Source organism: Oryzias melastigma, linkage group LG11 (genome assembly GCF_002922805.2).
Source record: "Oryzias melastigma strain HK-1 linkage group LG11, ASM292280v2, whole genome shotgun sequence".
Classification (NCBI taxonomy): domain Eukaryota; kingdom Metazoa; phylum Chordata; class Actinopteri; order Beloniformes; family Adrianichthyidae; genus Oryzias; species Oryzias melastigma.
This window is the reverse complement of record NC_050522.1, coordinates 17458645-17476165: the sequence shown is the minus strand read 5'-3', so window position 1 is coordinate 17476165 and position 17521 is coordinate 17458645. Positions and strand designations below refer to the sequence as shown.

The 17521-nt window shown below is 38.4% G+C and overlaps 1 protein-coding gene across 1 annotated transcript in view; it reads right to left on the bottom strand.

The window, feature by feature from the left end:
• Positions 1-4156: 4156 nt before the first annotated feature.
• epb41a (erythrocyte membrane protein band 4.1a) overlaps positions 4157-17521 on the bottom strand; it is a 24808-nt gene continuing 11443 nt past the window's right edge. Inside the window, 17 exon segments of the mRNA XM_036214263.1 lie at positions 4157-5174; positions 6555-6657; positions 7409-7489; positions 8355-8456; positions 8929-9057; positions 9219-9389; positions 10743-10805; positions 11627-11671; positions 13011-13079; positions 13416-13660; positions 13765-13940; positions 14013-14110; positions 14189-14341; positions 16347-16434; positions 16603-16821; positions 17161-17236; positions 17314-17372. Coding sequence (XP_036070156.1) covers positions 6559-6657; positions 7409-7489; positions 8355-8456; positions 8929-9057; positions 9219-9389; positions 10743-10805; positions 11627-11671; positions 13011-13079; positions 13416-13660; positions 13765-13940; positions 14013-14110; positions 14189-14341; positions 16347-16434; positions 16603-16821; positions 17161-17236; positions 17314-17372 — 1873 coding nt within the window. The 3' untranslated portion in view covers positions 4157-5174; positions 6555-6558.

The following is a 17521-nucleotide window of genomic DNA, read 5'->3' as shown; positions in this document are numbered from 1 at the left end:
TGATTTATTTGTGAGGGTCCTTTTAGCTTTAAGTCCCATATTTTAACACAATTAAAATTACAATTAGAAACATTAGGAGTTTCAGTTGGTTGAGTTTGTTCCTGTTTGAAATGCAGTTTGGAGGAAAACTGCTTTTAATCATTTAAGGTTCTTGATTGACCAGAACTGACAATAAATATATTGAAAAAATAAATGAATAACCGCACAGAAAGAACTTTGTTGTATATTTATTAGGAGCCCAAGTAACAATGTGCAGAAAAAAATAAGGTGTTAATCAAAATTGTTAAACAAAAGAGAGTGAAAATGAAAACCAAGGGACCATGACAAAGATCTTCGGACAATCCTGATCAGTAAAAAATGTGCACTGACTGATGAAGATTAACATGGAGTCGGAGCTTTCCTAAAGTTGCGAACAGGTGGAGAATGGATAAGAATAGTCACATGTTGATGTTGGTATAGGTAGACAATCAAATCGAATCGAATCAAATTAAATTAAATTACATTTAATTTAAATTAAATTTACAGAAAGCATTTCTTTTCCGACTGTTTAAATAAAATAAAATAAAATTAAATTAAATTAAATTAAATTAAATTAAATTAAATTAAATTAAATTAAATATTTTATTTTATTTTATTTTATTTTATTTTATTTTATTTTATTATTTTATTTTATTATTTTATCTTATTTTATTTTATTTTATTTTATTAATTAAATCTAACTTTAATAAAATTTTAATTTCATTTAATTTAATTTATCTGTATTTATATAGCACTTATTAGACCTGGTAAAAGAAATGCTTTCAGTAAAACTCGATAAGGTATTTTACTGTCATGAAATGTTCCCATCTCTCCACCCCTTGGGCAAAAGTGGGATCAATCACCTGAGAGCCAAAAATTCCTGGGTCTCCACACTACACTTCCCATCATCCCCTGCTGCCACTACCAGAAGCCCCACAGCTGTTTTCCATCTTTAGTCAGAGCACTGAGGTCATGTTTGACCCCTGCCTGCCTGACCCTGATTTATCTTTGTGGACTTCTAGCTGTGCTTCACTCCTGATCTCCTGTCTATGCCAATAAAATCTGCTACACTTGGATCCAGCCGTCTGGCTGTTTTTGCAGTGGATTTTTTTTTCCTTAGGGGAGTAATACACATAGTTAATGATTTTTATATTTAAAAGGTGAAGTAGTTTTCAGTTGATAAATACATTTGAGGAAATTAAAATTCACAGAAGTGTTTGTGATACTGCTGCACTTCTCACATACTTTGATAAAACTTTGTAATGTATGCCTCTAACTTAAAGTACTCATCTCAGTGTGTTTGTTAGTTTACTTTATGAATTAAAAGATTTCCACTCTTTTTTTCCTGTCAATATCTCATACTGGCCATCATCATCCTGTTTACATTTCTCTGTTGGATCTTGTCACTTTCCCACCTGCTTCAATTTTTGTTTTCAATGAAAATCATATTTATTTGCCTTTTTTTCCTCTACCCGTGTAGAATTTAAGTTGAGGTATAACAGACAGATCTAAAGCAGCCCTGCTGCTGGGATGATGGCAGAGCTGCAGAATGCAATAACCCATTTTCTTGTCTCCAACAGCTGGCCTCCTCCTGTTGTCCTATGGTTCCAGGTAAATTCACTTACCAAATTCTGCTTATACTAGCACTTCATGGCCTCACATCATCTGCCGCTGTTAGCAGATGCAGTTTGCACCTTTCTGCTCAATGCATTAGAGAACGTTACAGAGAACTGATTACACGCTCCTCTTTCACAGAAAGTAAAATACACAGAACGTGTTCAGCAGAAACATTCCTCCTAGTGTCTCATGGGAAGACTTTCCTGAACCTCACCACACATAAAAAAGGAACAGTTGCCAAATGCTGCAGTCAGTTTTCAATTGAGCGGTCATATTTCACTGTGATCTTTACAGTGTGTGTGGGAGGAAGTGCCGCGCACGGTTCTGTTTACTTCCTTTCTCCCTGCTGACTTTAAGCTCCAACAGATTGTAAGCTCTGGATCCAGATTTGAGACGTCAACATTTTATGATTTTTGCTCCACACTAAAAGGCTTCTGGTGGAGAAAACGTCAGACTCACTAAAAAATGTTGTTTTTAAGGTCTGTTTTGAGAAGAATCTTGAGGATATTTTTAATAGTATTGGATATGTGTAATGAAAGTTACAGCACTTGAGTTCTTTTCTTCTCTTTTTTGTATTTTACAGAACATTTTATATAATGTTGAACTCAAACATGACAAAAGTAACATTTTATTCCATCTCTACATCTTCTCATGACTTTGTCTTGATGTGAGCTGAGGCTAGGTGCATCCATTACTCCCAAATTCATCTTTTCTACAACTAAATTTAGCTTTTTGACAAATAAATCAACCACAAAGTGACAACAAATGTTGTTAATTTTTTATATATGCCAGGTCCAAAGCAAGACTTTAACTTAATTCGGTTAAGCTAATGCATCTTTAGCTGCAGCCTGTTAATACAACAGCTCTGCCTTGAAAGTCCAGCTCTTTTTGGGAAGGAGGTTATATTTTTTCATTCAACTAAACCCAAACTTTCACTGAAGTCACACAATTCTTTCTTTGATGTGAACTTTGTAGTTTTCTTTCATATTTTTGTGTTCCTCTTATCTTTTTTGTTTTTTTTCCCCCATTTATCTGTTTTCACGTCAGTCTGAAATGCAGTTATATGGAGGTTTTGCATGTGTGGATTTACTGTCTTTTAGAGTAACAAACACAATTGTGTCTGAATCAAACCAGGAGTTTCTCAAGGTGACTGCTATTGTTGTGTGTCAGTTTTTGATGTTTTGTTGTGGGGTTCATTTCCTTTACTTTTTCAGTTTAACCAGGCTTCCTTATACATGTTTTTGTTGTAATCTGTCAGAAAATACTTGTCACAACTTTTGGGGAAAATCCAGAGGATAGGAACTTTGAACCACGAAAGATGCGTCTACATCAAGGGTGGACAAACATTTTGACTCGTGGGTCAAAAAGGGTTCTAAAATTTGTCAGAAAGGCCGGACCAGGAGCAGATTTGTGTCATGTTTTTGTAATTCACCTCCTAAAGGGAAGAAATAACACAGGATCTGGACAAAAACATGCCTTAATCTTGATTAAAAATGACTTTAAAACAGAACATTTTGGAGTTTTTATTTCAAAACTGTTGTTTTCGTTTTAGTGTCATTTTCACCATTGGGTTGATGTCCATCAGGGGAAAATGCTGCGTTCATGCGGTGCTGGAATAATCTGAAAAATGGCTGTCCGACTAGGAAATCTCACATTAAAATCTGAAAAAACAACAAATCTTCAAACATTACATGAATGCAGAATGACTTTCTGTGCCTGAACAAAAGGGAATTTGTTTTGTAGTGCGCCATCTGTGGGGAGACACCTGAACTACAGGGAAAAAAAACATGAATTTGAATAATAAAAATAGTTTATTCCAGTTTAGCCAGCCAGATTAAATAGTTTCCCCACCCCTGGACTAAATTTGTCACTCATGGCTTTCAAAAACGCCACCTTTGCCCAACACTAGACTGGTGACCTGAACAGATACAGCAAATTAAGAAAATGGATGGATGTTTTTTCCTTTTTTATAATAAACTGACTGAAAAAACAGAACACAATGGTTAAATGCTATAAAACCAAAATATGTGATCTCTCATTGCTAATAAACCACCTATACTTGGTTCTACATGATCTTAGAGGATCAGGAGTGATGGGTCCAGTTGCTACTTGGTCTAGAAACCAATTAGGAGTAGGAACTTTTTCCATTTTATTGTTTTTCTGAAGAAATAATCTTATGGACTGCTTGAACTCTTAGTCCAAGCTGGGAAAGGCTAAACGAAAAGACTCCACAGGTGGAGAAGTGCCTAAAAGGAGATGCTTTGTCCTGTTTCCTGCTGCCCAGATGTGATGACGATGATGCTTGAAAAGGAAATTTGAGCAAAAAGAACCCTCTTGATTTGCCTGTGTAGCCAGACCACCTTGTTTACCCTCCTGGATGACCATATTCTCCAAATTTAGCAATCAGCTTTATATGCTTCATCCAATTACCTCCATTTACTAAAATACATAACTTACATGATTATGAAGACTGATTATTTTCTTAAAGAAATCTATCCATACTTGAGGAAAACCACTTTTACACCTTCACATATCAGCAGTTTATTAGCAGTACAGTAGGTGAAGTCATGATCAGTACGCATGGATATCAAAGACAATATGTGAAGAAAATTCTGTGACACTCAAGACGAAGAGGATGACCAGCATGTCAAGCTCAGTACAAAGGATCTAAACTGACAATAAGAGATGCTCTGGATCCAAAACAATGCAGTCCTACATTGTGCTGAGTCTAAAGCAGCAAAGAGAATAGTGGGGGGAGTGAAGAAAAAGAAGGCGGTCCTGATGAGAAAGACACAGGCACTAAAACAGCGACAGCTACAACAACTGAGAGATGTAGAAATACTCCACTAAAGCAGAAATCATAGTTGAAACAGTGCGAAACCCTTCCCAACCCGCTTCCATAAACCGATCTATTTATACACAAATTGAAAAAATACTTTGTTCACACTTAAAAGGGAAAATAAAACATTTCCTGTACAAGAAAGGACACCAAAACCGCAGATAGGAGAGGGAAGTTCCAGTCCCAGCGTGCACAATCCCAGAATGGCTCGATTTCAACCCCTTTTTAAAAAACCTTTGAATTTCAAGATAGTTAAAACCAAATCTGGAGCTAAGAAAAACTGTAGAAAAATAAAGTACCAGTAATCTAAAGATTAAAAGACCAAATGCCCTTGATTGTTTTTTTTTCCTTTTCTGTTTTGTTAAAATCTCCTTACAAATGGGAGCTTGATAAATGCACAAATGCTGCTGATTCTTGGTTAGGCTAAAAAAAACGACTTTTTTTTGCTTTTGTTTTTCTTTGAAATCCAGCAGTATTGTGTTTGCGGTAAACGGAACACGAGGGGATTGTTCTTGGAGGAATCTGGAGAATCTTTTTCTGGTGACTGTCCCCCTCCGGTTATGCGTCCCCGTGGCGACAGGTCGAGTGAGGGATCTCGTCCTGAGGGCAGGCCAGCTGGCTGTGACGTTTGTCAGGTGCTCAGGTCAAATCAGTGATTGGGAACACAAGGGAGGAGAAGGAGGACTGGCTGAGAAGGTAACTGAGAGAAGAGGAAAAAGAAAACAGCAAAGATTAAGGCTTTTATAGTCAGGTAATAGTGCGGCTGCACCATCAAATTCTAATAAATCCAGAGAAAAATTGAAAAAATTTAAGTGCTGCACGACATTTTGAAAAATTAACTTTTGTTTGAAACTTTTCAAGAATTTCCTCTTTACTGGAGGAGGAAATATTTTATTTTATTCTATTTTTTGAAAACATATACGTCAAAACAACACAAGAGATCTTAAAGAAAAACTTTTTTTCTGCAAAAATCAAAAAGTACATCTACAACTATGTACACAGTGGTACTAAAAATGTATATAAGCACCTGAAACATTTCAGAATAACATCAAAAATAAAATAATTTATAAGTGTCTTCTTTTTTTAATTTTTTTTTACTTTTTTTACATCAGTACAGTAATGAACTAATCACGTTATTAGTTGTATTTTTGTTCTAGTTCTTCTTTGACAAGTTATTCAGAATGTGATTGATGATTTAGTTGCTTCAACTGATTTTTTTACAGCAGATTTTTACACACGTCCACCCCTTGAGTTGAAATAGATCTTCCATTCATTTTTGTTCTGAATTTTGGCAATGAGAAAATCTCTTGATCTTTTAGGTTGTAGTTACTTGTTCTTTGCTAAAATCATCCCGTGTATGTCTGCAGAAAATGATTTTAGCATTACACTAAAAGCATTTAAACAATCTATGGTGACAAGACTGCAAACATGTTGAATAAATGGTCACATTTGTGAAAAAAATTTATATCACCTGTGTTTTGCTCAAAGATCCTGTTAATGTACAAAGTTGAAGCATCTGTTAAACCCAAATCCGATCATCTTCTGATCAATTTTCGGAGCATTCCCAGTAGTCTTTTCATTATCATGATGCAGTTTTTAGCCATAATAAAAAATCTGTTATTTTCTAGGACATAGTTTCTGCAGAGTGGCAGTAGTTATTTAAAAATTCGCCCCTGAGTAGTGGGCGGTACCGTTAGAGCAGACCAACCCCGCCACCACTGTCGCTGAGAGGTCGTAGCATGGAGCTTGAAGCCTGCCCAGGATATTTTCTGTGTCAGAAAAACAAGCTTTTTCAAATTGCATTTTTACAAGAATACGTTAAAAACATAAAAAAATCCCACTCCTATCCTCATTTTCTAACAATATTTTTAGGAGCAGATGTTCCAGATTTAAGAAAACTTCAACTGTAGAGTGTGTTTTGCAATAGGTCACCTTGAAGTTGGTGAGTGGACAACTAAGTTGTCCTGAATCATCTATTTTCAGTCTAAAAACTCTGCCGTCCTTCTTTTTTTTTTTGCAGTAAGCCGATCATCTGAATGTCACATCGATGATGTGTCAGATCAGGGCTTGGGAGGCTCACCTTCCTACTCCGGAGTGATCTCTGTCTCCTGATGCACCACCACTTTGGTCACAGACATGTCAGGGTGCTGCTCTTTGGCCTCTTTAATCGCTCGAGCCAAAGCCTGCATGGAGAGCAAAGGAGGAACGTCAGACACAAGCATGCAACACAAAAATACAGTAAATCTCTTATGGAACAGACTTTATTGTCATTGTGACGCGTTACGTGCACAACAAAACTCCATTATTGTATGGATTAAAAATCCTGCAGCTGTAATCCAACTTATTCTATATAAATATATCATATTTGCTAACAAAGTATGCAGAATGGGAAACGACTAATTTCCATAAACATGTAACTAATGTCAAACCCTCATTATTAAATGTAAAACTTTTAAAAATATACGTTTTTACTTCTATCCTAATGAAAACAATGATTTAATTCAGAGTTAGAACATTCAATACTAGTTGTTATCTTGAAAAAAAAATAGTTTTTAGGATTAATTTTCACTCATCCTTCTTAGTTTTTCTATTTTTTTTCTATGAGGCAGACTGAGCCTTTTGATTAGACTGTTGATCATCTAAATTATGTTTTCCTTCAGTTAATCTGAATACTAATCACCTATACGATGCTGAAATTAAATAAAAATGGTACAATTTTATTTTTTGTTTTCTACTGTTGCCTTTTTTTTCTTTCAAATGGAATTTTGTCAGTTTTTATACATTTCTTCCAACGTATCTTGCCAGGTTAAATATTATATAAAAAAATACTTTTTTATATTTAACAGTTTATTTTGAAAATGGTTAAAAGTTTTTGTTCATTTATAATTTGATTTAAAAATATAAATGTCTTCTGTCAGAACATCCATTCTTCACCTTATCATGATCAATCTCTGTGTCCCCGGTGATGACGATTCTCTTCTCAATGCGAGTCTCAGAGATCCCACCTTTCACCGTCTGCAACAGGACACCAAATAATAAATGAAGAAACGCATCTATATTTGACAAAATTTTTGATTTAGACTGCTCACGTGTTTAAGGAGACATCCAGCCAGTCTATTGATCAACAAAAATGCTCTAAATTAAAAAAAAAGATTTTATCTAATTTAACACTGCCCCCTTGTGGCCTAATGACCTCATTACCTCTACTGTGGTGTTAAAAAGGCCTCCACCTCAAGGATGCATTCATTAATATATTCAACATGAGATCATATATTTAAAATGTTGTAGGACAGTGTCTTTATCAGGAATAAAATATATTTTCAGAAACATTTTACAAAAAATAAAGACCTTGTGTTTCGGACGATGATAAGTAGATTTGACTCATAACCCAAGAAAAATTAAAATAAAATGAAAGATAAATCCCACAAAACTGTAATTGGTAAATATTTACAAGGACCTTTTTTTATTTCTTTCAGTTTTTATTGCTCTGATTGGATTTGAGTCAATTAACACTTTTAATTATAACAACTACAACAAGTTACTTTACTTGCAGAAAATCTGAAGATGTTCAAGTGCCTACAATATAAAATAAACCTGAATATATTTAATTTACATGTCCTATTCTAGAGCTGTGTTAATAATTACATATCTTTGTACTTGTTTCCAGAATCAACTGTCCCAGTAGAACCATGTGATCTGTCCTTACTGCACCAGATTAGATCACAAAAACGGCCTTAAGTTTATTTTTGTTATAAAACTATGGCAAATGAGGGAAAAGTTGTTTTTTTGTGATGTCAACTTTGAATGGTTCCCATTTTTCTAAGTGAAAAATTGATTGTGGAGGAGCTGGAAAACAAAAAAAGTCCTGAAGCATGCAGACCTTTGTGATCTGGGTGGTGGTGGTGGTGCTGATGGTCTCAGAGGTGATGGTCTGGGCGCTCAGCAGCATCCCTGACTCCCTCTCAGCTGGGCTGTCCACGGGCTGCATGAGAGACGACCCTTTAGTGTTCCACAAAAACAGTGACCAGCACCAGACTCTTGTCTGTTTGGACCTCAGGGACCAGAACTCGTCACTTACTTTACTTTAAACCCCAAATAATCGATATTTTTTAAAGTTTTTCTTAAATGAATCGTATTTTCAACATCTATGTTAAATCTTGTAAGGAGAGAGAACCTAAACAACTCATTAATGTTGATTACAACCATTAAATTAAATAAAAAACCAGTGGGTGGAAAACAAATATATAAGTACGGACCATTTAAAATCTGAGGGTAAGTAATGCATTTCACTTCATTACTGTTATAGGTGTCAATCAGTATTAAATCTAAAATATGTCAGCTTAAATAAACACAAGTAGAGCCCCAGGGATTGGTCTGTTAGATAAAAACACACCATTGTGTTTATTCCAACACAAAGTCTGGGGTTCTTAGATCACATTGGAAGCTCTTCTGACCTGTGCAGACTCATAGGTGATGGTCTTGGTCTCTGTGTGGACCAGCGGGACGTCCTTATAGACCACCGTTCCTCTGAGAGAGTTGGTGACATCTGAGATGGTGACGGTCTGGGTCTTCAGCACAGGAGACTAAAAGACAGAATGACCAAACTGATGTCAGATTCCTCCAAACAGCTGCTTCAAACAGATATCCATAACCCCTGAAGGTTCTTGACCCTCTGCGCTTCCTGTATCTCGTCAGACTGCACCTAACTCTACTGAAACAGTCGGTGATATCTGCGCAGACTCACAGCCGGCTGCAGCTGCCCGTTGATGTTGAGAGTGCGCAGCGGCGAGTTGGTGGACAGACGCTTGTCCCACTCGCTGGGCCGAGGCTCCGGCACCGACTCCATGAAGCTCCTCTTCAACTCGCTGATGCTCGTGTGGTGACGCATGATCTCAGTTTGGGTTTTATCCACGTCCTTGAACAGGAGAAACATACTCGTCAAAGAGGGAGGGGAAAGGGGCGGGGCAACAGCATGACAGCAAAAGAAGAGAAGTGTAAACAAAGGAAAGAATGACAACTTATTTACAGTTTTTTTATGTTTAGGTTTGGCAAAAACAAAGCAGGAAGTCAGTGTTTCTCAATGATTTCCAGACATACAAAAAACATTGTCTCTCAGTCTGTATAAATGCAGAATGAGAGACGATAAAAATGAACAATTTCAATAGTTGTGAGAGAGGTTTCCTGGTAGATTTGGTTTTAGATTGTCAACAATTTAGCTTAATTTTGACAGCTGGTGACACAAACTGAGCTTGAAACAAAAAACGGCTGCAGGAGTTCATCCAAACGCAAGTATGCTCATCACAAACCCATGGAAATATCATAGCTGCAGGAAACCAGCGTCTCTCTGGAGACAAAAATGTGAAACACGGACTACCGTGGATACAGTAAACGACTTTCTGCTTTACATTGGATAAGCGATGCAGACATGAGATGATGCAGGAAACACAATGTCAGAATGATGATCAGGTAAGAGCTGAAGGTCTAGTGCTGAGACGTCCTCCTCACTGCACCTGCAGCTCCTAACCTGAGAAACATCTCACTCTGAGGGAAGGTTAACACAGAGTTTTGATGATTTAAGTCAAAATTCTAACCCAACTGCCAGATATTTAAATAAGGAAAAACTCCTCCGGTTGGGTAAGAAATTCCACTAAGATATGTTTTCTTAAGATTATTTTCCTATTGAAAAACTTTATTGATATGATTATTTTTCTTGTAAGACAAAAAAAAAACATTTTTTCTTGACTTTTTTTGTCTTAAGATTCAGTTCTTGCAGTGTGCTTATTATCTATTTTCTAATCCTCCAGAAACTTCAGCTTCCTCTCTTCTATTGGGATAAATTATGAAGGACTGCCGCCTTATAGCCCTTCAGGGGGCAATCACAGGTGATTTTGCGACACGTCTGACTGATTAATCCTCACTTAACTTTCTTGAGTCTTGATGAAAACAGAAGTGACCAGAAGCAGAGTGAGCCTGGAGGGATCGATTCTAAGGGATTCATCGCCATTAAGCATCCGCTTAAAGACTCCTTTTGGTGTCGATGATAAAACCGTGACAGCGGGATGAAGCAAACACAACAGCAAAGTGAGGTGAAGCTACTTGCATGAGAATCTGAGAGGTAAATGGTGCATGCCAACCCCTTTGGGTTCAGCTAAGACGGAAGCAAAAGAAAAAAAAAAACAGACAGACATGCAAAGGTTCAACACAACATCCATGCAGCCACAAAGACAGCAAACGACAACTTAGTTGTCTATAAAATCACAATACCAACCTCCAGCATTAAATTGCTATGTCTGATATAAATAGTTTCACCTTCAAGTCTCTTAGCTCTTTTCTGTGAAGAATAGGGGGAGATGAGAAGCTGGTCGTTAGCAGGTTCACTCAAAGGTTCAGATTTCTCGTTTGCGTTCCACAAAAATACTCTGGTCCATACAGCTCACACACTCCCATGTGATTATGCATGACCTAAAGCAGCAACACTGTGACATGACCAAAAAGAACAGAAAAGAGCTGACCAACTGCAAATTAAAAAAAAATACAAAAACACTCAGCCCACCTTTTAACTGCTTGAGATCTAGAGGGTAACACACACAAGCATCTCCTTTTGTTTCCAATATGGGAACTGGTTAGAGAAGTCCACGATGGATTTCTGTTGTGGAGCAAGTTCTATAATGGATTTGGCACCAGTACAGAGCTGTTTGCAGTTCCCAGTTTGGTTGAGAAGACAAAAAAAACACCTAACAGGTTTGCGTGTGGGGAAATGCTGGTGGATTCCATGCAGTCCGTGCAGAGGAGACATGCATAAGTGCGTCTACATGCTCCTCACAAACATAGCTGAGGAAAACCGTCTACATCACAAAGAAAAAAATGTCTACAAAAACAATTTGGGTTGAAAGACTAAATATATATGTTTATTTATTGTTTCTTAAAACTCTAAATCCAACAATGTGTTTTATTCTATGAGCATCATGTATCAAATATCAATTTGACTATGAGGTAGAGAGTTGTTGATGGGGGGTCTGCACAAGCCTCCATATGACAGATGACATGGCTCATGATGCCGCAAAGCATCATGGGCCTCTGCAGTGGAAAAACCGTGCCGCTAAAAAGAAAAGTGAATGCGGTCCAAAACCGGGCTTAAAACCTTTTGCTAACCTTCCTCACTCGAACCATTTCCATCTTACAGTCCTTGAGAGGGCGCTGTTTCCCCCTCAGAAGAAACACAAGTTAGCATCTCCACAGAGGGAGCAGCACAACATAATCATGAAATGAGAGAGGCCGTCTAGAATCAATCATTTGGAGAGAATGACTACATTTAGTGAGAAACAAATCGGCTAACTTGGTGATGTATGTAGGTATTTTATTAAATAGAAATATACACCATTTGAAGCTGAAAAAGCAGCCAGATAGCCTCAATCTTCAAACATTTTGAGAATAAACGAGGTACAAAGCCTTTGATCAGTAAATCCAATTTAAAAACGTATTGACTTCCTTGTCAAATCTACCTAATTCCAATCATTTTTGGCGAAAATTGCCTCTCTAAGGATGTAACAACGGGGTGGAATGGTGCTATTTGAGTGTTCGAGGAGAACAGTGGCCCCGTGGTAGAGTGTCTGCTTTGAGACTGGAAGGGTGTGAGTTCAAATCTACAGTTAAGTCATACCAATGACTAAAGTCTTTGGATATATCGCGAAACATATCATATCGTGAGGTGCGTATCGCGATACATATCATGTCACCAGACTCTGGACAAGACACATCCCTAGATTTTACACACTGGGTTCTGGTATTTATTGAATGAAGGCATCTGGAGTTTGTAACAAACTCAAGAGTTTTGAACAAGGATCAACACTTTTACTTCCTGGTAGTTTAAAGATAAAAATAACTGCTATCATGTGTAAAATGCGACATTACATAATTAAGTTGGTCCTTATATACTGCAATTCAAAACAATTCCACTGTTACTACAACACATTTGCACCTATGTTAGTCTAAGTAATGCAATTAATGTCTAAAACTATGCTAAAACTTGCTAAATAGGAGGTGTGGCTCTTTCGATTGGCAGGTGACTGATAAATAAGTCAGATTTAGAACAACTTTAATGAGCAGTTTTCATTTAGGAAAACTGACATTATTTCCAACTTCTGTGACATAAATGACCAAAAAACTTAGTTTCATCAACGGTCAGATGACTACAGGGTTTATTCATCTTATATAGCTTGTTTCCTGAAAGACTTCATCTCAACCTGAAGAACCCAAAGCTCCAGTGTCACTTTTCTGCATATGCTCAGAGGTGACAAGCCCACCTTTGTGTCATATTTTATAAGCTAGTTAAATGTTGTAGAAAATGGGAGGCAGTTCAATTCTAATTCTAAAACAAGAAAAAAATACTGCTTATGTTAGTTTTACAAAAAACTGACTTATCTCTAACAATTAGATGTGGCATCCAAATTTTTCCTAATTTAAATGTTTTTGATGTGAATCATGTGACTACATAATCAGACTCCATCCAAGTTGATCATGCATCGAGCGCACAAACCTGGCTCTTCTTCTCTCGCCCCCCGCTGGTCACAGATGGGGAGTACCTCCTTTCCTTCTTGGCCACGGTCTGCTAGCAGACACAGAGCTCATGTACTGAGTTGTGACAAAAATATCTGCAAGCCTCCAAATCACATCTCCAGGTTCTGTTTGCACCTATTTCTTAAGCTACGTAACTCAGATACGCAGTGTTAAGTTTTTACTGGTATGATATTCAACTCAAGTAGCATTTTATTATGTTTTTTTTTTAGTTGCTAGCTTGTTGAGGGCAGTGGATGCAGACAGCCTCCAGCAGAGTTCACACAGCTGGGGTGTGTAGGAGTGAGTGTTAATAGAAAAGCAGGAACTCAGCGTGAAAGGCTTTGTATAGCTAACCACCATCGCTGGAGCTCAAACAAGAGGTCACCTTGATCTCGGCAGTGGGAGTCCCTTTAGGACTGTGGCTCCTGGCGTTATCCAGTTTGCACTCCGTCTTCCTGTCCCCCCTCCTGTCAGCAGAGCGTTGGCTTCTCAGTATCGAGCCCTCGTTTTGGCTAGAGCGGAGCAGGGCGGGAAGCAACGGCGAGGGCGCCGCCTCCCCTGGCGACACAGGGGACATGAGCGGCGCACTGACCGGGCGGCTGGATTTGTTGTCAGGAGTTGAGGCCATCGCTGAAATGAAGAGACTTCACTTTGAAGAACTCTGGAGAGCCATGGTGAACATAAATACTGAAAGAGTGTAAGGATTTGTGTGCTTCTTGCGTGAAAAGCATCACCTTCGTCCAAACTGCGTGAGTTCCTCTTGCTGGAGGAGCGCTGGAATAGAGGAGCCGGTCTGTCGATCAGGGAGCTGGCTTGTCTGGTCTGAGCCTGAGTCCTGCCGCTGTAGCGAAACTTGGACCCCAGAGCTAGGAACTTACGCGGAGTGGTGGCCATCTCGGTGGAGGTCAGCCTGCGCATGAGGAGTCCATCCACGTGAGCGAGCAGAAAAGGAACCGTACTGGGATGTTTAGCAGAGACCCACCTGAAGAAGGTGTGGTGTTCAACGCAGACTTTCCACAGCTTCTTGGCCGCCTTGTAGTTGGGCAGTTTAAAGCCGATGGCACTCTCGTATTGCTCCACCTGTTAGAAACACAAAAACAAACCGATGAAGCTCAGAGTTGTGGTCAGGCGGGGAGGCGTGGAGTCGTCGTCATCTACCTCTGAAGGTCGAATTTTGATGAAGAAGCTGCTACGCTTGTAGGACACCTTGAGGACTTTGGGCCACGGAAATCGATTGATCCTGAGTTTGTCTTTGTAAACCATCAGACCGCTGGAGCACACCCCGAGCATGATGTCCACACCTTCCAGATCCTGATGGAATAAAAACAAAAAGAAGTTACGGAAAGCCTTTGAAAGGGTTTGAGAACCCTCTTGCTCCAAAAACTCAAGTTTCTTCAACAGTGTGAAAAAGAACAACCCAAAGACACTTTCAATGAACCTCACAAAGATGATGGTTCATAGCTAAGCTGATATTATTCAGGATGGAGCAATTCTAGATAATGGTTGTATTTGTTACTGGCTCACTGATGAGCTATTTACCCAACATTAAATCCATCACACTTGCAGGTTTTATTCTCAATGTCTGTTGATTCTCATCCAGCTGCTGTTTGATATTTTACCTCCGAGGACGGAATCTGATTTGTACTGCTAGGAGTTGTCCACAGGGGGGTGGCACAGGCTGCGCCGGGTTCACTCACAAACAAATGGAGCGAGGCTGACCTGATTTTTGACTGAAGCTCACCGGTTTTGCAGTCCTGTGCAACAGACTTCAACCATCAGCAGCAGGTTGAACTCATTAATTTGAAGACTTCCTGCTGCTGGCTTATTGAATAATATTGTGTCATTGCATAACTGCACCCCCCCTTACACACACACACACACTCCTATTATCGTAATGATGTTAACATTTTTGTGTAGGTGGCTTAGGATGTACTCCACTAATCACATATTAAAAGCTATTCTACAAAAATTAGAATAAAAAGGTGGAAATTAAGTTCTAAATCAATTCAGTAATACCCATTTTGTTTATTGTTTCCTGCAGATGTGCAAAGATTTAGGTGGACTAACAGCTAATGTCTAAAAATGACCCGAGCCGTGCCATTGGTTATGCTGATTAAAGCTTAGACTGAAGCTTGAAGGACACCCCCCCTCAAAAAACTTGGAAAGATTAGAAATATCAATTTGTGAAGCTTTAAATTTTTAAAATAAACTGAAAATATAGTCTAAAAACTGTTTGTGAGACGCCCCCTAGAGGTTGAAACAAGGTATTACAGTTGAATTTTGTGATTGGTCAACTGGTGCAAGTCACGCCCATCTTTGAGTGGTGGAGCTCGCTCGTTGCTTGCTAAACCAACCCCAGGTTGGTTGGCTGGCCGGGAAACAGCTGCAGGAGGCGGCCTGCTCGGCCTTCCTGAACCTTATGATTTATTTCTTATTTTCATTGAGACAATAATAAAACTTCCTTTTGTTACCTCAAACTAAGCCCACTGTCACTGTTAATCACAGACTAGACCACACCTCTAATTTAGGCTTTTCTTTTTAAGTTTTTTAGGCTATTTTGGAGTTTTGCTAATATTTCAGCTACATGCTAGCTGTTTTGAGTAATTAAGGCTTTTCTTCGTACGTGTTTTAGGCAGTTTTGTAGTTAGGCTAATATTTACATGCTAGCTGTTTTGACTAATTTGGGCTTTTTTCAGTTTTTAGGATATTTAGAAGTTTAGCCACTTTTTCAGCTATGGTTTATGCTAACCAAAGTTTTTCCTTTTTTTATTTTTTCAGGGTAATTTGGCATTTAGCTAAATTTTAGCTGGCTATCATAGCTTCAGTGTTTTTAGCAATCAATTTCAGCGTCTTCCGCTATCACCACTAGCATCTTCAGCAGCCAAATTGAGCTTACAGCATTCACACAAGCATTATCGCAGGTAATTCTATATATCTAGTTCATAATTATGTATAAAAGTTATGGTTTAAAAGTTTTAAAAATGTAGTTTCAGAGTGTTCAATAAATGTTAGTCCTGTTTGGCCTGTGACCTAAGGTGTGTTTTGAATTTTGGCCTCTTGTGCGATTGAGTTTGACACCTCTGCCTTAAAGAATAAATTGAATTCTACAGAGAGGCGGCAAAGAGCATCAAACTAACTGCTTCCGCTTTGCAAAGCCAGAAGCTGTTTTTTTGTTCAACAAAACCACTACAAACCAGTATTAACAATTCTTTGGAGCACATGGCAAAAATGTGATAAAAATAAAATTGTAAAGTTTTTTTAACTTTAATAGTTTAAAACACTTATGGAAAAACCAAGGAAACACAGCAGTGCTTACTTTGGCCTGGTGAAGATCCACGCCGTACATGGAGAGTTTCTTGGCGTTCTCCAGGAACATGAGATCCGCCTGTGCTGGAGTCATCGCCCTGCCAAAACAACAGATTCCTGAAGACGAACTGGCAAACAACTCACAAAAGCTCTACTTCTCCTCCAGAGGCTACTCTGCATGTGAGCATGTCCACTTTACACAAAACGTGTAAATCTAACGACTTTAATTGAAGTTCAAATAGATCACCTCCGAGCAGCCGACTGACCTGTACGTACGATGCAGCTCCATCATCTTGTCCTCCAGCTCTTTCGTCTGACCCGGGGCTATCTTCATCTCCTTGCCATAGTCGTTACCATGCACCTCCGGGTCGTACTCGCCCAGCTCCGACTGCAGGGCATAGGAGCCCAGGAGAGCCAGCGTGACGAAGGAGCAGGGGAGGCGGCCCTGCAGGATGTCCTTCCGCAGCTGCAGGCACAGGTAGTACCTGCAGGGTTTGAACATGTTAAACACCTTCTCAGAGCTTCCATGTTTTATTAGGAAAGAGCATGTCGGTGCATTTAATTAGATCAAATTTAAAGGTTACTAACACCTAAAAGATGGTTGGGTGTTTGAATATTACAACCAAAATAAATGTATGAAACCGCGCTGAATCACCCTTGTCAGACCCAGAAGCACAAACAAAAGCTCTTCTTTGGCCGTCTGTTAAATTCAAGTAAGGTTCCTCTTCACGTGAGACTACCTTCTTTTAGTCAGTTAAACCCCAGATATGTTTTTTTTTTTTCATAAAAAACTTTATTTAGATTAATGCAAAAACTATCAGTACCTTGTTATGTCTTCTGACAGCTGGGCCGGGTCCGCCGGATAGAATTTCACGTTGAAAGTGAAATTATAGTTGCTGCCTTAAGAAGGAAGAAAATTTGAGAAGAGGAAGAACACAAATGGCAAACACAAAAGTGTAGAAGTGAGTAAGGCTTACCTTGTACCTGCCGGCGGATTTCTTTATTCAAATCCATCCAAGTCTAATAAAAAGAGTTGATAAAACTTTGTAAACTGAGTACTTTTATATTGAAAAATCATTTTAAAAAGAAGCATAAATTAATATATATATGTATGTATATATAATACATATATACGTATATATATATTTACAATACATATATATACGTATATATATATACAGTATA